At 29.5% G+C, this 16787-nt stretch overlaps 3 protein-coding genes across 4 annotated transcripts in view; 2 read left to right on the top strand and 1 right to left on the bottom strand.

The window, feature by feature from the left end:
* Positions 1-1453: 1453 nt before the first annotated feature.
* Positions 1454-5954, top strand: LOC126833476 (ras-related protein Rab-11A). 2 transcript variants are annotated; one of them, XM_050564842.1, is made up of 6 exons: positions 1457-1863; positions 3240-3361; positions 4048-4121; positions 4188-4462; positions 5159-5306; positions 5437-5560. In XM_050564842.1, exons 1-5 carry the CDS (start codon positions 1824-1826, stop codon positions 5299-5301), a joined length of 654 nt encoding a protein of 217 aa, XP_050420799.1. In that variant the 5' UTR covers positions 1457-1823; the 3' UTR covers positions 5302-5306; positions 5437-5560. The 2 variants fall into 2 exon arrangements, with proteins under 2 accessions (XP_050420798.1, XP_050420799.1); XM_050564841.1 differs by lacking the exon at positions 5159-5306 and having other exon boundaries at positions 1454-1863; positions 5437-5954.
* A 482-nt stretch (positions 5955-6436) lies between these two features.
* On the bottom strand, positions 6437-16296 carry LOC126833471 (WD40 repeat-containing protein SMU1). The gene is made up of 12 exons (XM_050564835.1): positions 16197-16296; positions 10919-10998; positions 9600-10435; positions 9466-9532; positions 8754-8897; positions 8576-8690; positions 8301-8489; positions 7998-8227; positions 7704-7927; positions 7515-7616; positions 7249-7432; positions 6437-6805 (listed from the first exon to the last, which is right to left on the bottom strand). Exons 3-12 carry the CDS (start codon positions 9623-9625, stop codon positions 6554-6556), a joined length of 1533 nt encoding a protein of 510 aa, XP_050420792.1. The 5' UTR covers positions 9626-10435; positions 10919-10998; positions 16197-16296; the 3' UTR covers positions 6437-6553.
* Positions 10071-16787, top strand: part of LOC126833472 (protein roadkill) — a 67289-nt gene continuing 60572 nt past the window's right edge. Inside the window, exons 1-2 of the mRNA XM_050564838.1 lie at positions 10071-10396; positions 10459-10506. The gene's annotated coding sequence lies outside the window, so the exon portion shown is untranslated. The remainder of the gene's footprint in view (positions 10397-10458; positions 10507-16787) is intronic.

Below are 16787 nucleotides of genomic sequence, written 5' to 3' on the forward strand. Positions count from 1 at the left end.
AACATTGTTGTTTTGAAGTTTCTCAATCAGTCATTTGTACTTTGATAACATTAAAAAAAACCCGAGAACTAGTACACCATAGTGCAACTTCGGAATGATCTTTTGGACTTGTGTGACCGTAATCGTAATAGCGTTTTTTTGCAATTTGCAGTCTAATCACCAGGTAGTCTTCAAAATTATGTTTTTTATACTTAACCATACCCCCTGCATTAGGTAATTAATATGTTTCATCCAAATTGCCTCCCAAGAATATTTCTTTTTCTTCTTCGCTTTCATCTCAACTATTTGGAGTCGGTCCCTATCTTGTCTTAAACTTCCACTTCACGCAATCTCCCACGTCATCCTCGCATACATCAGTAGCCCCATCCATAGACAAGTATACTATGTGGTCCCATCTGTTTCGAGTCCTGAGAATTTCTGACTTTTAAAAAAAATGTATTAAAGGAATTGTGTATTTTACTACTGCATTACAGAGTGGATGACACGAAGGAAATTTGGAACCTACCGCCCTAACCTGCATGTCTATTTCACCCTGGTATGGACCATGATATTACTTATATTGATGGCCATTGCCATGCCATCTTCTAACAGAAAAGGATCTTCGCTTTGGAGCGTACTCGAGTATTTGATACCAGTGCATTGGCAACACTGGCCGTATTGGTTGTTTTGGTTTTTCTTAAAAAATTAAAGTGTTTGACAACAGTGAACAGACTCTTGAGAACATTTTATATTCTAGAGTCTAGACCTACCTTCGGTATAATTTTCAGATCTTTAACCTTAAAACTTCACCTAAAAAAGTTTCCAATCCCTTCTAGGTGAAAAGTTTAATGATATTTTTTTTGTTTATTGGTAATACAAAGTCTGAAAAAAATTCCATACCGGTTTGGAAGTATTTCGACTATTTTTTTAAAAGTTAATAGAGCGCTGTAATTTTAAGTTGAAAAATATGTAAATATTTTTAGGTGTTTTTCTCGATTTCGAAAGGGAAGGGGTGAACTTTTCAAATTGTTTGCAGACTAAGTAGTAAAAAATAAAAAGTGCCTTTGGATACGACTTCTGATCTATATAGAGTTGATTACAGTATGAAGAAATCGGTTTACACGTTGTAAAAACAATGCTCAGCTACGGTAAATCGGCATCGAAGATAAAAAATGAAACTATAAATTATTAAATATCATTCACGTGGTCTAACGATAACTGATAACGAGTTAACGATAAGACGATTAAAAAAAAAACACATTATCAACACCGTTTTTTATTAATTTTTAATCTTAAAAATTCGTCGCCTATCTTAAACGGCTTCAACGAATTTAAAAAAACATTTGCCGCCATAGGACATTACAACAGCTAGGGCGTATACCAGCTGATTAAAAAAGAATTTTCAATTTATCACATACTGGCGCACTGTCTACTGCTGATTGGCCATGAGCATCCAATCGTCATGAGTATTATTTTTTATTTTATGAATTGTCACGGGAAAAAATTGATGCAACCACACATTTCAATAAAATAATAATAATAAGAAAAAAAAACTGCACGCATAATTTTCGGCTATTGGAAATCGTAAAATAATATTTTAATTAATATTAACGATAATACAAGAGTGAGGACCGCCAAGGACTATGTTCAGCTGCAGCTGCCGTTCGCTATAGTTTTATTTTTTTCATTGATAACCAAAATGTTCCTGTAATTTTGTATTTACGCGTTTGGGATTCTCGTTTTGTACGTTATCGCAATCTTTTGTGTTCTGGACAAATTTTATTTTGTTTTAATTAAACTTTATAAGTAAACGTTCGGGTGATAGTAAAAAAAAGTGTGTAAAAATGGGTTCTAGCGACGAAGAATACGATTATTTATTCAAAGGTAATATAATTTTGTTACTTGATACATCCTTTTGTCGATCCTACTACTGTTTTCGTCCGGTATCGAAATATTGTCTTAATCGGTAAAAATAAAACAACAACCGACCGATTTTTTTGTTCTACATATTCTCTTTTGTTCACAGAGTTTTGCTCATAAATTAACATTTTTTTTTTAATATATATTTTGCTGTTATTTATAACTAATACGTATTATTAAATAGGTAATGAGATACGTTGATATATTTTTTGTAATACCGTGTCGGTCGAACAATACAAAAAAAACCTACTCAAGCCTTTGTAACAGTTTTTTACCGATTGTATTTATTTTTAACATTGAATCGGATGTTGGACATTTTTGTATGACTAATTTAATGCTATTAAATTTTACATATTTTGTTGCGACGCCTCTATTTGCACACCGGTCAGTTCTTGTACAACCGAATGTAGATAGTAGATAATGTGATATTGTTGTTTTTAATAAATTTTTTTTTCTATCAACTTATGTTGAAAACATAATTTTAAACTAATTGGGGTAAGAATGAGTTGTAAAAAACAATTGATATTGTTTATATTGTGGGGACTGGTGTTAAAATATATTTTGAATAATCTTTTTCTGATCTCTTTTAAAATAAACGTTATCAATTATCTCGAGAAAAGTTCCTATTATATTGTTACAGTTTACGTTGTTACTTTGTAAATGATGGAATTATGAAATGTATAGTTTGGACCATGAAAATAATAAAAACTATCTATATAGTCGCCGAAATGGTTTTTAAATTAATATCCAATGATGTTACACTAGACCACCTATACTGGTTGTTTTATTGTTTGACCCCTTAATAGCCTCGTTTATTGGCTTCAATGAAGGCATTGAATGTGCTTGTTGTACCAATTTAGATGTTTATTTCCGTATCATTTATACAGTTCAGTATTCTTTTATTTCTTTAGTATTCCATTGTTTGTTCTTTGTTCGTTGGTATTTTTGTTGTATACACTTTACTGTTTTCATATCTTTATAATTGAATTTAACTTTTATAACTTCGCAATAACATTTTTTACATTTAAACAAAATTCAAAATCTAATGCTTTTAGATATTATCCAAAAACACTTTGTTTTTAGTTCCCTCCTTTCCCAAGTAAAAATAAATAATAATTTAAATTTAAAAAAAAAACCAGCTACTAAAATATAAATATTTAATTTGTAAGTTAATACTATTGTATTTTTCTTTTGTCGTTTGCATTGATAGTAAACATTGAAGCTAAAAATCATTGATTTCTAAGTATTTGTTTATTAAAACTGTGTCATAGAAATTGTGTTGTAATACTTAGTATTATTATATTAAAAAGAAAAACTGATAATGTTCATTTATATTTCAGTTGTTCTTATTGGCGATTCTGGTGTCGGCAAAAGTAATTTATTGGCTAGATTTACACGCAATGAATTTAATTTAGAATCAAAGTCTACTATCGGAGTAGAGTTTGCCACAAGAAGCATTAAGGTAAATAGATGTGCTCATTTCACAATATTTATTCTAGTATATATTGTTGTGGTTGGGACTTAACATACTAAGCTATACTATTATGATAAGTACTGTAATTTATTTTGAAGACTAGTTGAAAAATGTATTGTTAGTTTGTTTGCCCTAATTATAAATAAATATAAAAAAAAACTATTTAAAGATTATAATGTTAAATTAAAAAAATATAAAAAAAAAAATTATAAATACCAATTAAAATGTATTATTTCTTTATTGCCTTAAATTTAATTAAAATGTACTAATAGTCTTTCGTTAAAATTTTTAAACTTCATTAGGCAGAAATTTATTAAAAGCTACATTATTGCTTTGAGTACTTACAGTAAGTGTAAAGTAATTAATTTTTTAGTAGACAAAATAATATACAGTAATTCGTACTTGCATTATTTATATAAATGAAGTTTGAATTAAACTTATTAAGTTTTGACGGGTTGTAATAAATTTGTATTTTCAGTTAACAATAAAAAAAAATTTGTTTTGAAATAATAAAAACTGACAACTTCAGTATTATGGTCTCAAAGTAAAAAGAAAAGAATAGTCTCTTGTTTGTATTCGATACTGAATAATAGTAATCCGGGCCAAATAGCCAAATATTGAGATTATTGATGTTTCTAGAAAGTCAATTCAAAAAATGTTTCATTAAATTTTAGGTAAATAAGAAAGTAATCAAAGCCCAAATATGGGATACGGCTGGACAGGAAAGATATAGAGCAATAACATCAGCGTAAATATTTTTTGTTTGATACTAAAATTTCTACCAGATTTTAATTTGTTTTTTTTCCTCCTTCAGATACTATAGAGGAGCAGTAGGCGCATTATTGGTTTACGATATTGCAAAACAACTAACTTATCAGAATGTGGAACGATGGTTGAGTGAATTACGCGATCACGCCGATCAAAATATCGTCATCATGTTGGTTGGCAATAAATCGGATTTGCGTCACTTACGAGCTGTTCCGTCTGACGAAGCCAGAGCGTTTGCCGAAGCAAACAATTTATCATTTATTGAAACTTCTGCACTCGACTCGACCAACGTTGAAACTGCTTTTGAAAATATACTCACAGGTAAGAATGTATCCACAAATCGATCTTAATGTTTGCAGCTGATATCGACATTGATACGAGTAGTGTATTGGCACGTTTAAATAGTGTTTCTAGTACACAATTTAGCTCAATTATAAATTATAATAAAATAATACTTTAAACGTAAAGTAAAAATAAGACATTTCTCTCAAGGCTATATTTATTAATTCAAAATATTCTGCATGATGCCTTTTTTTTTTACATCTTCCATTATTTTCCCTCCATAGTACAAAGCGATGGTTTATAAAGTGTAAACAAATATCGCTCTTTTAAAATTATTTTTTTATTTCATAGTAGAAAGTATTTCAATATTACTATTACATAATAATATTATATAAAATGGGCTAAATTTTAGAATATGTTTTATGGCAGGTAGTCAAAATGGGATTAAAACCGGGTAATTGGGAAAAAATTATGTTTTCAAACTAGAAACCCTCAAAATTCAAAAACCATGTAAATAAACCTTGCCAAAATATACTCCCTTTGACTTCCTGATTTATAGTCCAATTTCTTATCAGTATTTCACTAGTTTTTTTTATTATTAAAAAAATACTTTAAGGAAAGACGTGCAAACGGTGATGACAGATTGCTTTGGATTGATTTTTTTTTTTAGCTAAGTATTGTATATTTTAGTACTGAGTAGTTTTGTTTTTTGTTTGGTATCTCAACGTTGTTCAGAAATCTATAACATCGTATCTCAAAAGCAAATGAGAGACCCGCCAGAGGGTGACACAATACGGCCAACAAACATTGAGCCAATTGACGTCAAACCCACAGTCAACTCTGATAACGTCAGGAAACAATGCTGCCAATCGTCATAAATTAGGTTTGTTTCGTTCAGGTTTGCCTTATGGAAATAATTAAATAATTTGTAAATAGCATCATTTTTGATTTGTACTTGCAAAAATAGAAATTAATTTAAAATTATCAACATTTTATATATTGTATATTTGTAGAAATCCATCGCAAAGTATCGGCTCGTCAAATGGACAATATCGATGGGGACGAAATCGACAAAGTATGTATGAAGCCGATTAGGATAGACGCAACTACGGCCAATACAAATGATTCGGCTGCATTCCAAATTAAACAGTTTTGCTGTAATGCGTCGGCTTGAATATCAAAACTCGAATGTGTCCACCATTAGGTTATAAAAACGTTGTCCTTATTGTTCATACTTTACTTTGCAATACAGATTTTTTTTTTTTAATTTAAGTTAAAAAGTTAAAAGTTCTAATGTGCTTCTTATCATCGGGGCTCTTTCTCTTCATTATTTAATTACAAATTATTATACTTATAATTCTATATATTTATATGTTTGATATTTTCTAATCGTTAATTATATTATTTTATGTTTTTTAAAACAACTTTATATAATATTTTTAATTATACTTCATCGTTCTTATGATACTATTATTATTGCCATAATATCCCAGAAAAAAAAAATTAAGTGCGTCAAAAATAGAATAGTGTTCAAAATTGATAAATAAACTGTAATCTCACTTTTCACTATTTTTTTTTCTCCAAAATTTAAATTAAAAAAAAAAAACCATCAAATAATTATACATATATATATTTTTTTTAATAAAAATATTTTTAGAAGTATCCATATTTCAGTTTTATATTATATATTATATTTTATTATTATTTATTATGGTTTCTCTTTAACCTATAAAATGTAATCATTAATTATTTTATCGTGTATATATTTTTAATGCAAAAAAAAAATTGATTAATTATTTAATTTTATTTTTAGTTTAAAACTAGAACAAGTTTATTTAGGCAATAAACATTATTATTGTGTTAACATAACAGAGTTTTTAATTTATTTTAATCTACTAAAATATGTTCAAATTGAATGTAAATCCACAAAACAAAATGTTTGAAATAATATTACACAAAGAGAATAAAACATAATATGAAAATATTAGACAATTCTTAAAAGGTGGCAAAAAGTAGTCTTATTCTTAGATTATTTATTACTAAAAAAAATGTCCAAGTACATAAATACATGTGTGGAGATAAAAATTATAACACGTGAAAATATTTTTCAGTAAAAATGGCATAGGCATTCTACGGTTTCCACAGTCTTACCATTCCGTCTTCGCAATATGTGCATATTAAATTTTGATGGGGGTGATGAGTGAGCCCGATGACGTCTTTCTCGTGTATTTGCAAGGTTTTTTCTAACTTTCCACTGGCCAGAGAAAAACAGTATAAGTTATAGTCTTCGGTGACAGCGTAAATCCAATCGCCTCTGGGAGACACCGTGGAGCAAATGAAATTACCACCTTCACGTTTGCCGCTCGTAAACGACCTCACAATCTACGAATACAAAATTAATGGTCAAATATCTATTTTAATAGTACAGTGATGTAGTAGTAAGATTATAGACTGCCAGTGCCCACTTTACATTTTTATAATAATCAAAATAACATAATTACATGCTTTGAAAGTTAAAAAAAAAATTGTATATTTATGGATTGGTAAAATATACTGAAACTTGCGTCACGCACAAACACTTTTTTGATACTTTCATATTATTTGAACGCAGTTATAAATGTAACATTGTCAGGTGTTAAGTTATTGACAACCATTATTATTTAACATTAGTAAATAATATGATATGACCAAAAATATTTGAACCTAAAGAGATACACGGCCAGTCAACGTGTAAATTAAAACATATGAAATGACTCTACGATGAGAATCGTGTACTCCAACGAGTAGACCGCTGACAGTATAACAGCTATTAGAATCTATCATACTTGGCCTTGCATATTCATGATGACGATAGTGTTGGATCGGTTACACACGACAAAATGGTCTTGATTTTTTGGAAACAGGTGAACATTGTTGACAGCTACATCCGCTGCTCCCATCGATTTAAACGTGTGTGTGCATTCTGTCGATTTTACGTTCCACACCTTTACAGTACTGTCACTAGAAGCACTGAAAAAAAGTTTATTTTTTTGAGCTTTCCTCAGAGATAAAAAAAGATTAACAAAATAGTTTATAAAATAATCCGTCTCACCTTATAATGCTATGGCCGTCGACTGTGTATACAACTTCATTTACAAATGACGTGTGGCCTCTAAACTCTTTGAGCGTTTTACCAGATTTCAAACCGTGAATTCTATATTGGTTTCGTACACAATTAAATAATTTTATTAACATATAAAAAAAGAAAACTGTTTAAAACAGGTTATTAAATATCACTAACCTAATTGTCATGTCGAAAGATCCAGTTAAAATTTGAGAATTATCTCTAGAAAATTGAACACAAGTAACGCCTAGTACGTGCGCTTTTTCGAATTTACGCATTACTTGTCCAGTCATTATTTTCCACACTGTCACTTTGCCCGCTTGTGATCCCGACACTAGCATTTCACTGTCTCGTGAAAAGTTTAAACTCAGCACAGCGTCTTCCATTAACATGAAATTATCCTTGAAAAAAATAAATTAATATGACATTGCAGAAATATAATTACTAACTATTTTTGTTCTCCCCCTATACCTGAGCTTGGTACTTGAGATCTTTTCTTATTTTGCCCGTTACAAAATTGTACACTTCAATAAAACCATCGACGGTGGCGGTGACTAAAAATTGTCCGTCCGGAGAGAACCTAGCACATTCCACGTGACTCTTTTGGATAAATTTAATCTGTTTGAAGAGTTGTGTAGGGAACGTTTCTTCTTCTAAATCTCGAACGGCCGCTTTACCTCTAAACAAATCAATCGATGTGCCTAAAAAAAAAAAAAATCAATCGAGCGATAATAATAAAATCATAAATTAGTGGTCAACAAAATATTTATTTACCAGGCGGCAAGAGACCCTGATGTTGTTGCCATTTTAACGCTTGACCTAAAAGAGCAAGCAATCTTGACGACGGTACAACTGAAACTTCGCCGGCCAAAGACTGAGCGATAGCGATTCTCCGTTTTTCTTTGGACGTTCCTTCTGGATATGCTTCACGTGGATCAAAGTAAGAACGAGCTAACAAATTTTCTGAAATTGTGCGTAAGAAAAAAAACAGTAAGTAGCACTCGATTCAATATTGCAATTTCGACAACACTGAACAAAATATGATTTACCGAGATGTATATAGCGATCAGGTTCGTGTTGTTTTAGGGCTATCATCGGGTCTGTTTGCCGCAATAGCGAACGTGCTGCTCCAAGCTCTCTTAATTCTATCAGTTCAAATACAACCTAAAAATTAAAAATTAAATGAACGTTCATCAAATGAAATAGCAACCCCAAAATATTACGCACCTGTTCGTATAAATCGATCAACTTGCTATCGGGTAATTTCAGTGACTGTACGGCTTTTAGTACTGTATCCCAATGACCGTTGTGGATGTCGGCAACAAAACCGTCAATACTATCGACAGTATTTAACGATACGCTTGTCTCCTCCTGAAATAAAGAGTATATTGTCTAATCCACAAGAATATTAAAACAATACATTATGTTGTATCAGGACTCAATATTGTTTATTAAAATCTCACAAACATCAAAATTGCTTTAAAACATTTTATTATGAATTAAATATTTATTTATATACATCTAAATTGTAAACTTTATCAATAATTGAGATAGTTTATTGTATAAATTACTAGTTCAAACGATTTTTTTGGTTAAGCTAGTAAATTGGAAATAAATCAAGTAAAAGTCCAAAGTGATTTTTTTCTTCAAAATGTGTGTTCTTTGCTGAATACGATGGTGTTTTTAAATTTTGTAATTGGTTTTTGAATTATAAAAGAAAAAAATACTTAAAATTTAAAATCATTTCAAAATGTGAAACCCTTGTGTTATTATTTTATAATTAACCCATTCGAGTTTTTTTAGTGTTTAACACAAAATTGAATATTTAATTTTGAAGTTAAAAGCAAAAAACTTTTTAAAACAAGTAACTTTTTTAAATTATCTGAGGCTTTAAACGAGATAAATCCTGTATTATTTTTTTTTAATAAAAATTTCTTACTTGAAGCGTTTGGAGTGATTTCATCAAGTTTGATTCTTTCAAGTACTGTTGAATGAGTCGAATAACACTGAAAGCGGTAAAGGTAACATTTAATATTTGTTCTTGACAAATTTACACATTAGTCTACTACTTACTCGGCCGACTCGATTTCTATGGACATTTTGAAATCAAATTTGAATTCGACTAACCAGTTAATGTAATAGTAAAAACAAATAAACTCTTAATAATAATCCGAAGTTTGTACCGAAGCGCAATCGTTATACATTTATTTTTAATTTGATGCCATTGAAAAAACGATATAGTGTTTGTTATACTGAGTAAATTTACAAAAGTCAAAAACTTGTAAGAATTAAGTAATATATAACATAAAAATTAAAAATGTTTATAAATTAATCGTTCGCACCGCACACGACACATTGATAACGTATAAACAATAATAAAACATTGATAATATAGTTCCGTTTCAAGTCCATGGCAGAATAATTAAATGCTTTTCCGTAACCAGGGTTCTAGTTTTAACGTATTATCAGTATGATAAGAACAATCACTTGCTGATTGTGTGTAAATAAAATAATACAATATTCTATAGTTTATTTTTCAGTATAAACTTTGCCAATATTATTATACTAATTACTGATGTGTGTAATAAATCATATTTTTATACTATGGTCTAATTACATGCTCTCAATATGTTTTCGATCATTAACAGTGAAGAAGTGTTCGATTTAAGTTATCAACGACGGGAAAATACACGATTACTATAAATATTGACTTTATTTTCATTAGTGTCAAGGTTTTTATCTACATTGAAGAAATTCCCTTCGATGGTGTTGCAAAGTAAAAGCGTCGCCCGGTATGTTTTGAATATTGGCATTTGGAATAGATGATTGAATGGCTGTTAAGATCCAAAATAATCGACATTTGACCATAGGTATAATATTATATGACAACGTTCATCTAGATATTAATCCTATAATTAAAAATGTATTTCAGATTGTTCCAAAACATTTCAACCATTGATGTGTCATCTTCTACACTCTGGTGAGTCACTATTTATATATAATATATATATATATATATATATATATTTACGTATTAAATTATTTGATCGTTTAAGAATTTAAAATATGCTACAAGTCTTGTTTTTAGATATAAACGTCCAAAAGAATATTAGAATTTTGCAATGGTGTTTAGAAAAGGTATACTGTATATTTGTACACTTCACCTAATGCCGAGTTAAGGTGATCTCGAAATAATTATTCTTGAAATAATAAAATTGTCGAGACTGTTAATTAAAATGTTGAATAAAACAGGAGTCAAATTTTGTTTTATCTGTGGAAATTGAATTTAGGTGAGATATAAGGTTTGAAAAAATCTGATAGAAGCTTGATCTTACTTATTCTAATTTATTTTGTGTATGTCTACAAAAGTATGATAATGTAGGTTAACTTACTGTTTGCGAGTCCCCGATTACAATTGGACCTCTGAACTTGCTAGTTATCGATATCATCTCGAAAATTGATAAAAAAAATTCTAAATAAATACCATAATTTGTTGAGATTAAAAGGTATTCCGTATTGGTTAATATTATCAATTTTTTGTCAATTTATATTTTAAATGTTTACGATTTTTAAACGAAAACATTAGTATTCTAATTTGGGTTCGTCATTAAAAAAATTATTTTATCCTCATATTGATCTGATTTTTTTTTCCGATAGAAGATACTGCCTTTGTTTTTTTTTTGTAGACTATTTTTAAGCATGCTCTTGTAAAGAGGAGTTGAAAAATAAAAATTTTAAAACAAAGATTTTATAAAGTATAAGACCTAAAACACGTCGAGTAGCTGGTTTTGCTTTCTATATTATAAATGAAATATAAGAAACAGTTTTAACTGAAACATTTTGTCAGCCTAACTTAAACACACCAAGTTATGCTCCTGTCAATATTTTTTATGATGTTAGGAATATTTGACAAGTGTTTTTTCAACTAATTTTTTATAAGAAATGTAATTTATAATGAACCAAACCTACAGCTATCGCTTTTCGCAACAACTAAAAAATTGGTAAACAAAATAAAATTTTGTTTTTTTCAAATTTATTTTTTATTGAAAATACGGGCAGTTAGCCAAAAGGTAAATACAATTCAAATAATTATAATATATTAACATATTTTATGTATTATAGTTTTTGCTGTTAACCTACTCAAGTCTGTACTCCCTACTGTTTGTTGTCATCTCTATACGCCTATGTGGCTCCATTAGTAATATGATTAGTTCATCATCGATTTGTTTATGACAAATATTTCCTTTTTTTTTATATAATGATATTGTAGGCACTTTAAAAAAAATAATGGGTTGTGGGTTGTCGTGGGTCTGAAATCACTTAAAATAATATGAAAAAATAAACGCCATCATGCAATTTTGTGGATGGTATCAATTTTTTAAAACGCTAAAATGATGATAATATTAATTTATGTATTCCAAACGAGTGTTGGACCAAAGTACACCTCACGTTTATTTTGGAATATCCAACATTATTACTAAATAATAGCATACAGTTTCAAAAAATAAATATCTGTACAATTATTAAAAAAGAAAAGATAAGATCCTCGTTGGCAATACCAAATTGTAACTTTCCCCCTTATAGTATTGCATGCTTTGTTCTATAATCTTTAGAGCTAGCGTTGCAGGGCTTCAGTGTGTATGTAGATACTTTACAATATTCAGCGTTAAACGTTTGTATTAATTTTTTGTTCTGGTTCGGACCCGTGACTGTGTTTTTCAATTTTTTAAATTACTTAAAGCCGTACACGATTTAAAAAAAAAATAAACCGACCTGATAATAACCCGGGGGGGGGGGGAGGGACGGATATAGGGCATCGGGCGATCTCCACGAATATGGCGGACACATTGCACTATTTACATTCTATTGTATTACTCTAAACGTATAATAATATTGTTCATCGTCTACACATGGTGTGTGTCGTGCACTTTCTATCCCAAATAATAATAATTGTTGCAAACAAGAACGATTTCAAGAGGTCAAACAGTCAATAGTGGGCGTTATAGTATAACACGGGCCGCGTACGCACACATATTTATACATAAGTATAATGTATTTATGTATAAATATATATTATATGTACACACCGTCACTGTACAGTTTCAGGTCAATATGATGGAACGGAACAACGAGTATAGTAATAGAATCTGCCGCTTACACGTCTCTACCCTCCTCCCCCGTGTCTCCATGTCCATTGTTCTGAACCGACGGTCGAGCAGAAAAGCCCCAGAAACACAAATACTATAATAATATGATATTATAATGTTATTGCAATAGTGATATTATTATTATTATGTCCCGTTTTGAACCGATTGCCGGCTACCGTAGTCCACCACGCCCCGGTTCAAAGCTGCAAAAAGTATGAAATGTAAAACTTGTCGCAGTGTAGACGATAAAAAACTATGAAACCATATTTTCATAGATAATAGTATTATATATTCGTTGATAACCGTGTGTTATTTTTTTAATTTTAACTTCGATACGCAGCTGAGAAGGTATTGTTTTTACAATGATGTGTTTTAATTTTGTATTTATTTTATTTTCGTGTCTGCACCCACGGTATCTCGTAAACCGCTGAACCGAATTCTTCGTGTAGCAACTCTTTAGATCAGAAATCATACCTGGAAAGTACTTTATTGGCTCAAAAATTAAAAAAAGTCACCCCTTCCCCATCAAAATCGAGAAAAACACCCAAAAAATTTACAAATTTTTCAACTTAAAATTACGATGCTCTATAACTTATTTAAAAAAGTTACAAATTTATATGAATTGTTCATTAACATAGTACTATCGATAAACATTTACAAACCAAAAAAATAGCATAAACCCTTTCCCCTAGAAGGGATGGAATTCTTTTCTTTATTTCACCTTTTCAGGCAAAGTTTTAGAGATTTAGATCTGAAAATTAGACCGAAGGTAGATCTAAAATGAAACTATAACATGTACAATTTTCTCAAAAATCTGAAGTCAATTTTTTTTTTTATTAAGGAAAAACCCCAAAAATAGGGTGAATTTACAATTTTGTCGTAGTCAGTTTCTAGGTTGCTATGTGTGAGTGAATCAACAGTCAACAGGAAACGAAAATATTTGTATTATATTGTTAATTACGATGTATGGGTAACTATGACAGTACATTTTTATAGACAGATGATCAACCCTTCTCGTATCCACCCTGCACAAGACTAAATATTAAATGTTAAGTATATTATTGCTGGTCCCACGATATTTTCTAAACCGCTATAACTTGTTTGAACATACTATCCACAGATTCGCATCAAAGCGTTTACTTAAAAGGGATTTTATCACTTCACCACTATGCCCCGACCCCCCTGTACTGGCTTTTTTTTAAATATTAATCATGTGTTTTTTGTGTCTGTACCCTTACGATATCTTCTAAACAGCTGAGCCGGTTTCTTTCCCCTCCATGTCATATAGGTGTCTACATAATATAAATATCTTACTCTAGCAACTCTTCAGATCAGAAATCGTCCCTTTAACGTACTTTACGAGGTTGAAAATTTAAAAAGTTCGCCCATTCTCCTTTAAAATAAATTTTAAAAAATGTACATCTTTTTCAAATTATAAGTACGGCGCACCATAACATTTAAAAAATAAGTAGATCAGTTCCAAATTAGTCGTAGTTTTATCAATATAGGTTGTGCAACCAAATAAATATCAAAAACTCTTTCCCTCGGAAGGGCTGGAGACTTTTATTTTATTTCTTTTTTTTAGGTAACGTTTTTAGGCTTAAGTCTGAAAAAATGTTTTCAAAAATTTTTAGTAAGACTTTTTTTTTGATAACTCGGCATCGACGATAATAAACAACTTACTAATTGAATTAAAATTTTGAATTGTATTGTTGGAGAAAGAATCACATGTTATATATTATGCATGGTTAACTGTCAGTCGTTACGAACTTAAGATCAAAATAAAAAAAACACTTAAATAGTACAAACGAAAAAGTAGGGGACATTAATTTAGTAAAAACACTATTGTGCGGATATATTTTGTATTAAAAAAAAAAAAAAAATTGGACCTTGATAAGGCTAATACATTAAATTGTGTAGCGCATCTATTACCTTATGAATCCCAAGCGCATGGATTTATGCAAGCCACTATAATTAACCTGATTTTTCTACCATAACATTTAACCTAAACGGTTGACCTTTTTCTATATCCGGTGACTAAAATGTGTTAGTGCCGATTTATTAACGAATCGGTTTTTTGTGTACTACTTTTGTATTACACTTGATTCATTTAAACTAAATTATAAATATAATGGGCATAACGAAAAGGGACCTCCTGTCAGCAAAGCTGATTTCAAGAAAAACGCCAACAAATTCACAAACAATTCCTATTTCCAAAATTCATAGTGTTTAATCTCAAATTGTTCAAAAAAAATTTAGAAATTTTCTATTAATTTTGGAAAATGTCTATAAAAGGTATATTATGTAAGTTATAGTTGTGTTTGAAGTACTGGCATGTAATTAATATAATGCTAAATGTGTTATAATGATAAACATAGTTTAAAAATAATTCGTCGAGTATGACTTATTTTTAAAGTACTAATTATTATCGCACCCAAATGGTTTTTACATCTTTATTGTGTAATTCTATTTCGATAAGGGATTAGATGAAAAATATTCATGATTAATCTATGATTGAAGATTATAAAAAATGTTATCTGATACTTAAAATTTAGAAATTATTTTTTGATAAAACAGTTATCGCCCATACTGATCATTTTTCTTAATTTAAGCTTTGTTTTATTATTAATGTTTTTTTTTGTGTCTGAAGATACAACTTTTTTCCTTTCAACCGATTTACTGAAATAACATCTCTTTCCTTCAGCATGAGTAGACATTTTTCTTTAATTCCGCATTTTTAAGTGCTTAATGTTTGAAAATCACACTGAAGCTATCCTAGGGTGACCCTATAATATATTGTAAAACGTTTTCAAAAATCTATCAATAATGTTTAAAAAAAAACCCAATAAACGATATTGTACACTATATTATTATTTTCAAATATTTTTCATGAACTTTATTTTGGTGTTTGTATTAAAGGCGAAATCGGCTGGTGGCCTAATTGAATTGGCAAAGTGCTAGTCGACAAAATATGTTGCGTGGGCGAATAATATTTAGTATTTACATTAACCGTTCGGAGGCCATTGCCAGTAAAACTATAGAATCTATAATATGGTTTTACATGTATTTTGTGATGTAAAGTAATGTTTTATTTTTAAACCTATCAAATTCCAATATATACTGTGTAGTCAAAATTGATTTTCTACTCGCCCTAGGAAAACAGCGGTGTACCCTGTCACTTTTCAATTTCATTTCGTCCTTGGAATTAATTTTGATGAGTACGACGGTTCTGTTTGCCATTTCGTTTTAATACTTTTTTTAAATTATCGTATACCAATGTACACTTGTCATTTAGAATCCTTGAAATGTATATACATCTATCTCTGTATTCGGTCATTTTGTGCGGTATTCATCTTTTTTGTTTTTACTACACGTTGCAATGTTATTTTACATGTTTGTTAAATAAAATGCTACAAATATTTTTGTGTAATTATTTTTAGTATAGACACAATTATAGTCGTCTATGCAAGTGTATAGAACACCGAAATATATTTATATTATTAATTAATAGTTAAAAACTTACGACTATATGGAATATATTGTTTGCCGAGATATTATAAGATTTTATGAACGAACTTTACAAGATAAATGATACCTAAAAATGTGTAATGCAGGTAGTAATAAACTACACTACTTTTATGTTTTATTAAAGCATAATATTATATTATACATTTAAAATCGTATTAGTAAAATATTGACTTTTTTTACAATTCACAAATATGTAAAAATACATGATATATATATGTCTACCTACCGACCTTGTGTTCTTGTTTAGTCTAACTTAAACACGTGTCGCCTTTTAATAGTAGTATTCTTATTTAAAATATGTTTAGGAGTTTTATTTGTTAACGAGAATTATGCGAAAAGTTGTAAAACTATTTAAATGTATTTACATTTTGTTTTTTTGTGTTGTAAAATTCAATATCGATTGTATTGTTATATTATAATACTGTCTAAGACGGTTTTGCTGAATGAACTTTTTTAGTTTACTTAACAAGCGTACGGCTTTAACTATTAAATATATTCATAGTCACATTGTCGAACCAATAACTTCTGGTATAAAACTAACGGGTACTGATTTGTGATTGAAATGGAAGTTTATAACTGCAACATG

This window comes from Adelges cooleyi, unplaced genomic scaffold (genome assembly GCF_023614345.1).
Source record: "Adelges cooleyi isolate 19-005CV unplaced genomic scaffold, UGA_ACOO_1.1 ACOO_flye_CR_arks_rails_tigmint_CR_PRNA_2, whole genome shotgun sequence".
NCBI lineage: Eukaryota > Metazoa > Arthropoda > Insecta > Hemiptera > Adelgidae > Adelges > Adelges cooleyi.